Source organism: Vicia villosa, linkage group LG3 (genome assembly GCF_029867415.1).
Source record: "Vicia villosa cultivar HV-30 ecotype Madison, WI linkage group LG3, Vvil1.0, whole genome shotgun sequence".
In the NCBI taxonomy this organism is placed as follows: domain Eukaryota; kingdom Viridiplantae; phylum Streptophyta; class Magnoliopsida; order Fabales; family Fabaceae; genus Vicia; species Vicia villosa.
Window position 1 is genome coordinate 110,180,476 of NC_081182.1, and position 10,870 is coordinate 110,191,345.

General features: G+C 38.5%; 1 protein-coding gene across 1 annotated transcript; it reads right to left on the reverse strand.

The window, feature by feature from the left end:
• Nucleotides 1-3,676: 3,676 nt before the first annotated feature.
• Nucleotides 3,677-10,537, reverse strand: LOC131658791 (uncharacterized). Its single transcript, XM_058928046.1, has 3 exons — nt 9,196-10,537; nt 8,699-8,931; nt 3,677-3,841 (listed from the first exon to the last, which is right to left on the reverse strand). The coding sequence occupies exons 1-3, from the start codon at nt 10,535-10,537 to the stop codon at nt 3,677-3,679; spliced, it is 1,740 nt and encodes a 579-aa protein (XP_058784029.1).
• Between the last annotated feature and the right edge of the window lie 333 nt (nt 10,538-10,870).

Below are 10,870 nucleotides of genomic sequence, written 5' to 3' on the forward strand. Positions count from 1 at the left end.
GGTTCGTCTCCTTTGGGCCTTTGGGTCTTCTTTAGCATATTTGGGCCTTATTTGCACTCCCTTTTTACTTCAGCACCCATTTTTCATCTTTTAGGCATAAATAGTGGTCGTTTTAGCTCAATTTCTTCTCCTTTTCACAAATAGTCATAATAAGAGCGTAAAACCTGAAACAAAGCAAAAACTCGCGTAATATCATAGTAAATCAATATAATAAACGGAAAATGCTATAAATATCTATGGATTTCAGGCTAAATATACGATATAAAATCGTGTTATCATTTATTTTACAGCAAAATTGATTTTCAAATTGGATTAAAAATTCATAAAAATTAAACATCGTAAATTTTTTCTCGTTAAATTAGAAATCATATTTTCTTTCTTTTCTCCTCACTTCAAATTTCCAATTTTCAAATTTTCAATTTTCTTTAACCCTAGATTCTTTTCCTTTTCCCCTATCAGTGATTGATATTTACTTCCTTTTCACCTCACTTCAAATTCTGAATTTACTCTAACCCTGGGTTCGTTCTCTATTTTTTTCACCAATCGTTTAATTTTTATTAGTGGCCTATAAGGAGAAGAGTTGTGATGTTCAACCTTGAAGCTTTCACATAGTTCTCTCATCATGTTGTTATTAAGATTTGAGCCGTTATCTGTAATGATCTTGCTTGGTACCCCATATCGGCAGATGATGTTGTTCTTGATAAATCTGACCACAACTTGCCTTGTCACATTAGCATATGAAGCAGCTTCTACCCATTTGGTAAAATAATCAATTGCTACCAGGATGAATCGATGTTCGTTCGAAGCCTTGGGTTCAATCATGCCAATCATATCAATACCCCACATAGAGAAAGGCCATGGAGAGGAAATAACATTGAGAAGTGTCGGAGGCACATGAATCTTATCAGCATACACTTGACACTTGTGACACTTCTTTACAAACTTGTAACAATCAGATTCCATTGTCAGCCAATAGTAACCTGCTCTAAGCATCTTTTTAGCCATCGAATGTCCATTGGCATGAGTACCAAAGGAACCTTCATGAATTTCATGCATCAACATGTCTGTTTCGTGTCTATCCACGCATCTGAGCAAAACCATGTCATAATTTATTTTATACAAAACATCCGCATTGATGAAGAAACTGCCAGCCAATCTCCTCAAAGTTTTCTAATCCTTATTTGATGCCCCAAGTGGGTACTCTTGGGTCTGAAGGAAATGCTTAATATCAAAATACCAAGGCTTCTCATCTGTTAATTCCTCAACTGCAAATACATGAGCAGGTCTATCAAGACGCCTGATTGTAATCCGAGGTTCCTCATTATGGAAATTCACTTTGTACATGGAAGACAACGTGGCTAAAGCATCAGCCATCTGATTCTCATCTCGAGGGATGTGGTGGAATTCAACTTTGTTAAAGAATGTCAACAGCCTTCTGGCGTAATCTTTGTAAGGGATTAAACCAGGATGACGCGTTTCCCATTCTCCTTTAATCTGGTTAATCACAAGCGTGGAATATCCATAAACATCAAGAATCTTAATCCTCGGATTAATGGCTTCTTCGAGTCCCATGATGCAAGCTTCATATTCAGCAATATCATTTGTACATTTAAAACATATCCTTATGGTGAAAGGAACATGTGAACCTTGCGGAGTGATAATAACGGCACCAATACCTTGGCCATGAACATTAGAAGCTCCATCAAAAATTAAACCCCATTTGGATCCAGGCTCTGGTCCTTCTTCTGGAAACGGCTCATCCCAAACTTGAGCTCTCAAATACATTATATCTTCATCCGGGAAGTCCATTCTGATAGATTGATGATCATCAATTGGTTGGTGAGCGATGTACTCTGCCAACACACTTCCTTTTACAGCTTTTTGAGCATGGTATTCAATATCATATTCAGATAGCAACATTAGCCAGCGAGCAATCCTTCCGGTTAATGCAGGTTTTTCAAATATGTACTTAATTGGATCCATTTTGGAAATCAATAAGGTGGTGTGATTCAACATATATTGTCTCAGTCGGCGAGCAGCCCATACCAAAGCGCAGCAAGTTTTCTCAAGCAGCGAGTATCTTGTTTCGCACTCGGTAAACTTTTTGCTAAGGTAGTATATTGCATACTCTTTTTGACCAGACTCGTCATGCTGACCCAACACACATCCCATTGAATTTTCAAGCACTGTAAGGTACATAATCAGAGGTCTTCCTTCAACTAGAGGAAGAAAAATAGGGGGTTCAAGCAAATATTCTTTGATGTTATCAAAAGCTTTCTGACAATCTTCATTCCACTCACATCCCTGATTTTTCTTTAACAGCTTGAAGATTGGCTCACAGGTAGCAGTCATATTGGAAATGAACCTAGAGATATAATTCAAACGTCCGAGGAAACCTCTCACTTGTTTCTCAGTCTTTGGTGCTGGAATTTCCTGAATTGCTTTGACTTTATCAGGATCCACTTCAATTCCTTTCTGACTGACAATGAAACCCAGTAATTTTCCAGAACGGACACCAAAAGTTCATTTATTTGGATTCAGGCGGAGACGATACTTTCTCAAACGCTGAAACAACTTTAAAAGATCCTTCATGTGCCCCTTCTCTGACTGAGACTTGGCAATCATATCATCTACATAAACCTCAATCACTTTGTGCATTATATCATGGAAAAGGGTGGTCATGGCCCTCTGATACGTCGCGCCAGCATTCTTCAACCCAAAAGGCATTACTTTGTAGCAGAACGTTCCCCATGGCATAATAAAGGTTGTTTTTTCCATGTCTTCAGGTGCCATCTTAATCTGGTTGTATCCTAAAAAACCATCCATGAAGGAGAAAACCTCAAACTTGGCCGTGCTATCTACCAACATATCAATGTGAGGTAAAGGAAAATCATCTTTCGGACTGGATTTATTCAAATCTCTATAATCAACACATATGCGAACTTTTCCGTCTTTCTTCGGAACAGGAACAATATTGGCAATCCATTAAGGATATACAGAAGTGACAAGGAAACCTGCATCTATCTGTTTCAAGACCTCATTCTTAATCTTCTCCGCCATATCGGGATGACTTCTTCTTAGCTTTTGCTTGACAGGAGGGCATTCTGGTTTCAACGACACACGATGCTCCACAATATCTTTGTCCAACCCAGACATATCTTGGTAGGACCACGCAAAAAATGTCAACATACTCTTTAAGAAGCTCTACAATCCTCTTCTTATCCTCTTCAGAACCCAAGTTGATGACTTCTAACGGCTCTTTATACAGCTGAATGGTGTCTTCCTCGTGCTCAAGTAGTCGGGAAATCTCATCAGGAATACATTCATCACTTTCTTCTTCCGCCTCATACACAGGACACTCGAAGTTGGGAGAGGGTGCAGGGTCATTACTTTTAACGGTTTTATTGATTAATCTGCACAAGTGATTATTATTTCAGGAAAAGGAAAGATATATGCAAACATGTAATCGTGCAGATTATGGCAAATGAAAACATATTTTGAAGGTTTTTTGTGTTACCACTTTCCAGAAAAAGCAAAAAGGTAAAAAACATATATATGCAGAAACAAAATGACTTTTATTGATGATTTTAATGTTTGAAACAAGCAGGAAAAGCCCCAACAATTTCACTTCCATCTTGGGCAGAATGAAAGGATTTTTGAAAAACATAAAAACAAATTACTTTGAAACATGAGTCCAATCAGGAACATCAATGGTGATCCAGTTCTTGATCATCTTTCCACGGGTCACAAAGCTTGGCATCTCTGGCTCTGGTTCATCATTAATAATAGCCTCCACATCTAGAAGAGTCGGATGTAGGAACCCAGCACTATGGAATATCTCCTGAAAAGGACGAAAAAGCATATTCAGACTTCATCATAGACTTATTTGAGGCAGAAAATCCCAAACCAGCTCTATTCTTGTTCTCTTGCAGACTCACCACTTGTCCCCATACTCCTAAATGTCCATTCTGAACCACCAGCTGAGCATCTTTGAAAGAGGCAATGGAAGCTTCATCCTTCTTGAATTCATCATTAACAGACAGGGCTTGGAATGCAGTTCCAATGACCACTTCATCAGCTTCTATAGTACGGAATGAAGAGAGATGACTAATTAGAAAAGCTTGTTCTCCATTCATGACAACCATCTTTCCATCTTTCATAAATTTCAACTTCTGGTGAAGAGTCGAAGTAACTGCCCCAGCTTCGAGGATCCATGGGCGTCCCAACAAACAACTGTATGCATGAAAAATGTCCATCACTTGAAAAGTAATCTTGAAGACAAATGGTCCAATACAAATGGGTAAATCAACCTCTCCGACCACTAATTTCTTTGATCCATCAAAAGCCTTGACAATCACATTGCTAAATCTCATTGGTGTGCCACCATAAGACAGCTTAGCAAGAGTGGATTTTGGCATGACATTCAGCGATGAGCCAGTATCAATCAAAACATTAGACATCGAGTCCTGTCATACTCCAAAATTTGCCCATACTATTTCTCCTATTCAAATTCAAATCAATACACAAAGCTCCAAGACACACTCTCCTAAACAAGGCTCAGAAACAAGGGTTTGGTTTGTTCAAAGGAAAATCAATGAATCAATGGCTCTAAGGCATCCCATATGGCTCAATATATCTCACATGACCTCTATGACAAGTATCAAGTCTCAGCTCAAAGGATTGGTCACTCAATTGTTCAGAAAGTCAACAGTCGACTAGGTTGACCTAAAAGTCAACTGTGGTCAAAGTACAGTCAAAACTCCTGATTTTTTGTCAAGATCCTCATATTGAATTATTATTCACCATTTTATCAAGAATTGATCATGGTTCATCAAGGAAAGATCAAAAATCAACAATTCAAAAGTTTCTAAATTAGGGTTTGTATAGGAGAAAGTCAACTGAACTTTGACCAGCCATAAATCTCACATGGAACATCAGAAATTTTGCATCCAAAGCTTATTTTGAAGGAAATTGGATTCTCTACAACTTTGTCTCTCACATGCCAAGTCTAAAAATGCTTCATTTGAGAGATATGAACCAAAACATTATAGGTCCTTTTCAAAAGTCAACCAAAAGTCATTTTTTTAAAAGGAAACACAAGGAGCATGGAAAATAATTTTGATATGAGACCAAAGACACTGGTTAGAGGACTTTCTAAGGTTTCTAAAAAGTCCTAGAACACTCCCATACCTCAAAAATTGAGAGAGATAGACCTTGTCAAAGTTGGACTATTTTGGAGGGAAAAATGTGAAAGAATTGGGAGATTTTTGCAAATGGGCCCAAGTTTTTATGGCCCAACCTTGTTCCTCAAGTTGTCTAGAAGATCCAATCCTAAAGCCACGAATTATTGACAAATTATTTGATTTTTAGTGAATTTTATTCATTAGAAATTAGGGAAAAAGTTAAAGATTTGATAAAAGTTTTGAAAAGATTTGTTTTGGTTTTAAGTCTCAATTAATTTCAAACACATTATGAACCAAATATTTGATAAAGTCAATAGGAAATCAAGATTGGCAAAAGAAGATGCAATATTAGTCAAAATAGCAAGATTTGTGTCAAAATATTCATCCAAAGAATCAAATCAAATCTTATGATTTTGTGAAGATTCAACACAAGTTTATAAACCTAATCATACTCCTATATAAAGGGAACAAAAAATCCAAGACCTGGTTCACGAATTCTGCATCCTTATGACCCCTAAAAAACACAAAAAACTCCAAAAATTCAAGGATAAAAGTGAAGTTCGGTTTTAGGGATAGGGACGAGTTCAAAGGGTTTTGAAGGCTCCTGCATACTCCCAGCAAACTCCTGAAGCGGTCCAGACGGTTACCAAGCCGTATAGTGTTCATAATCATCAACAGTGTTGTTACGGTTTGTATCTCCAAACTTAAATTCGATTTCATAAATTTTTGCGTTATTAGTAGAATTCGACTGCATAGTTGTGTTGTTGCTGATGTTTATAACGTGTGTGTTTGGTTTAATTCGAGTTTCGGCCTAGGAATCACATATTACCATTGCTAGGGTTTCGACTTCATCGTTTGGGGGAATGTTGTTAGAAGCAGTCTTAAGCCAAATTAAGGTGTTCATCGGATTCATATGGCAATTTATAGTCGATCTGGGTTATTTCGGTGCATTGTTGTTGATTGTCTTATAGGAATTGATGAAGATGGCAGAATCGGCCATGGACGTTCGCGCGAGGACAGGGATGAACAGTGAACGCGCGCTGTGTTTTTTTTGAATTTCTGATTGATTTGTTTCTTTATATATTAAACGTTGGTTATCCCATAAGCATCACAGGCAATTCGTCCCAGCGGAGATAGCATTCACGTAGCGTTCCCATGTGCAAGGACACGAGTTCGACTCCTGTCTCTTGCATATTATTTTGGTTGATTTTCAGGATTTCACCTATTATGATCCAGTGCAGCTGTCTTCTCCGTATATACCCTGCACCTTCAATCGCCCCCATCCAATCTCCATCAGAGTACAATCTAAGGGCCTTCGGAACGCCAGATCACTATGGACCTCCCCAGATGTGCAGCACCTGAATATTCACGCTAAGTTCCAAGTTCTTTTATATTTTATTGCATAAATTGATTTTATTTATTTTCTTTTATTCTTTTTATTTGTTTAATGAATTTCTTTCAATTAAAATTCTTTTAATCTTTTTTTTATTATAAAATATCTATAACTTTTATTTCATGATTTGTTAATTAATTTATTTTAATTATTAATAATAATTTTAATAAATCAAAAGTTTAAATTAACTTAATTGTTTAATCATTTAATTAATTATAAACGTTTTTATTAATTGACATTAGGTTTAGGCAATTTAATCAAAAAATTTATTAATTAGGTTGAAAACCAATAATTAATTAATTTGGCTTTTATTTATTCTATTAACCATGGTTAACTTGTGCCCTAATCAGGGTTTCGCAAGAAAAAAAAATCCAAATAACCATGTTTAATAATTTATTTACACCAAAAACCATGTTTTCGGCAAAATTACGCATATGACCAGGTTTCAGAGGTGGTCTCCACATAGGAGCCACCTCAGGTGGCGCCAACCCCCAAATAGTCACAACATATGCGCCACCCAGGGTGGCATCAATGTTGTTTTTTTTGTTTCTAGCCACCTAGGGTGGCGCCTTCTCACATTCTCTTTTTTTTTTTTTTCTTGTTTATATACTAATTTTTTTTTTTTATTTATTAATAAAATGGTTTTTAACATAAATAAATAAGTTCAGTGAATCAGCTAAGTCGAGCGTCCACGGAAAAGAGTAGTTCATTGATTAATTAAAAGGTACATAGAAATAACCAACAGAAGAGATAAAGTAAAACATCTAAGAAATCACCACGGTTAAAACAATGTCATTAGGTCCATGCATCATTTGAATGGCATCAAGATCGTATTCCACCTTATGCCAGAAACTTATCGTTGCTCCAGTCACAGGATCGGCCCTTGTTTTAAGCCTCTTGATGCTTCTTATCTGTTCGCCGGCCTCGTACTCCCCCTCTAAAAATCTCAGGAGAGTCCTCTTGAGTTGCTCGACGGAAGAGATATTCCAAAACATTACCGGCATGGGAGGTTTGACGGCGGAGAATATGACATGTCCGTTCCTTCTGCGATACTCCGGCTCAGGTTCGGCACGCCATGTTGATCCCCGGGGCGGCAACTCTGTTGTCCGGTGACATCCATCTGGCCTAGTGGTTGTCCGGCGAGGCATGGTTGTGTTTGTGTGATTGTTTGGTATTTGGAGTTTGTGTATCTGTGTGTAAACTCAACCATAGGAACCCCTAATTTATAATAGTAGTGGGTAGAAAAAATTAATGATGTTGCGTACTGTTTACAAGCACGCCTAACATGTATGATAAATGCAGACACACTGATCAATGACTGACTTGATGGGACTAGACGAAAGCATGCGTATTTGACTGACTGTCCAAAATAAAGAGTGGCAGTATGGGCCATGAAGACAATTTCACTACGAGACAAAGACATAACTAGTTGATTTAATAAAGGATAATACAAATACATAACAAATACAAATACGAATACCAATACAAATACAAATACAAATACAAATACAAATACGAATACTAATACAAATACAAATACATTGTCAATAAAAATACAGATGACATACAACTAATTGTTGGTGGAATTTGATCCACGGTTAGGACAGGTATTTTTATTGTGCCCGACTTCACGACATATGCTACACTTTCGTACCATTTTCTCATGATCCATCTCGGTTGTGATCCGGGTGCTGTTCGGGCGACCTCTTTTCTTTCTCTGCATGTTATCATTATGCCAAACCACGTCCCCTTCATACGTAGGCCAATAATCCTCCTTTGCCATCACTTGAAATGAGTTGTTGTACACCCCGAGCAAGGTATCTGCCTTGTAAATGGGAGATAAAAGTGCTAACGGATCTTGATGCGCATACGAACATGCTGCAATTACATGAGAGCATGGCATCCGAAAGGCTTGAAACTTTCCACAATCGCACCACCCTTCATCTATAAGAACCCTGTATTGTTGTCTCGGAAGGCCCTCGTTATGGTCAATCGTTTCCTTAACACTGAAGGTCCGGTTGAATCGATCGAAAGATGTCACAATGTGGCTGTTGGCTTTGGCAGATTGCTCTTTCATGAATTTGACGCATGTTTCGCTCCATAATTGTCCGGATTCTATAACTGCATTCCAACGCTCACCTCTTTTTGCGAAAAGAGAAGCCATCCTATAGTATGTTGCTTCCACCAAGGCAGTAATCGGAAGGTGTCTAATGCCCTTAAACACCCCGTTCATAGACTCCACAAGATTCGTAGTCATGTGCCCCCATCGCTTCCCGTTGTCGTATGATCTGGTCCATTTCTCTCTAGCAAGACTGTCAACCCATCTGCCTGCATCTGGATTTGCCGCTACAATTTCTTGGCGATAATATTGGAACGTCGGTTGAGTCAACGCATATCCGGCATTGACAAGAGTCTTCCGAAGAGCCCTGTCCTTTATCTCCCGCATGAAATTTTGTGCAATGTGTCGAATACAGTAAACATGCGTTGATGTAGGGTTTTGCCACCCGTTTGCTGGATTGTTGTACGCACTCTCGATGGCAGCATGTCTGTCTGAAATCAAGCAAAGTCCAGGTTGGGGGGCAACGTGTGTCCGAAGATTTCTGAGAAAGAAACCCCAACCTCCAGCAGTTTCTCCTTCCACAAGAGCGAAAGCAACAGGAAATATGTTACTATTTCCGTCTTGAGCCACAGCCATCAACATGGTGCCTTTATATTTTCCGTACAACCAAGTTCCATCTATTTGAAGAATTGGTTTGCAATATGAAAATCCTTGTACACATGGGCGGAAAGCCCAGAAGAGCCTGTGGAATATCACATTTCCTTGAAGTGATGTTCCGTCTGGAGATTGCGCCGGAAGGGTCTCTAAAATAGTAACAGTCCCAGGAGCATAAATTTGAAGCGCATATAAGAAATGTGGGAGTCGTTTATACGAATCCTCCCAATTTCCATACACAACTTCGATCGCCTTGGTCTTCGCCAGCCACGCCTTTCTATAAGACGGAGTGTAGTTGTACGTTGCAACGATATGAGAGATTATCGTTTTCACCTTTAACGATGGATCTTTTTCAACTAGAGGCAAGATTTCTTGACAAATGATGTCATAACTGAGCTTACGGTGATCTTGTGAAACATTTGTGTTAACACATGTGTGATCTTGGGAAATATATCCTATAACCCATGAGTCACTTCTCTTCCTGTATGATGCATGCAACCTGAATCCACAATCAGTGTTTCTACAGTAAATTTTGTACCTTTCGACATTGGCGCGATCAACTCTAAAATCAACATTGTTTGCCATATGAAATCTTTTTATGGCCATGATACATGCCTCCTTAGAACGAAATCTGTCTCCTACTTTTAACCGTTGATCTGTTTGGGTGTATGGATCATAGAAAATATCAGTCGATGGTTCGTCATCCCCATCAAAATTCAGGTTCCTCATGTGCACTGGAGGCATATGCACTTGATCTCGTGGTACAACAACTTCCGGTTCATCTTCACTTTCCTCGTTTACCAGGTTATCAACTTCTATTTCCGGTGCTTCTTCTTCTTCATCTACAATGTCGACCTCTGCTTGCTCGTCTCCAAGTGCATCAATGACTTGTGACTCAACCATTTGTGTGGTTTGAACTTCTAGTAGAGTAACATACAGTTCTATGCATTCGTAACTAGAATACTCATGATTGGCAAACATATTCTGCATGTCTTCATCGTCTTTGATCTCAACTTGGATAAACTTGACCGGGTTGTCTCCACGAAGAAATCGATATTGGTAAAAAATCTGGGATACACCACCCATTGCAAGCTTCGTCTCTAATCTCCCTTTGAAGTAACTGAAATTTGCTTTTCTGCTTAAACAAAATCGTTTAACCTCAGTGTTTCTAAACAGAAAACCAACTTCTTCGTTGTCATAGGTCTCGCCAAAAATATGAGCGTTGATAATGTATTGTGGAGGGGCCATTGTTGAGTGGGTAGAGAGTTTTATTTCAAATATGTAATCAGATGTGTAATGTGTTGTGTTAGTTTACACGTTATAGGTTTCCTTTATGTAGACGAACATTGAGTGATGACAATTATGAAGGCGAATACTATACAATCACATGCGTACTGAGTTGATTTGATGAATAAATGACACTGCTGCACACCAGACTGTTTCACAATTGATTTGAGGTGTGCATGACACTGCTGAACTGTTGCACAGTCGACTTGACCAGACACAACCATACTGTACAATCACATGCGAATAAAGTTGACGGAAAATGAATGCCTGAGTTGATTTGAGGTGTGCTTGACA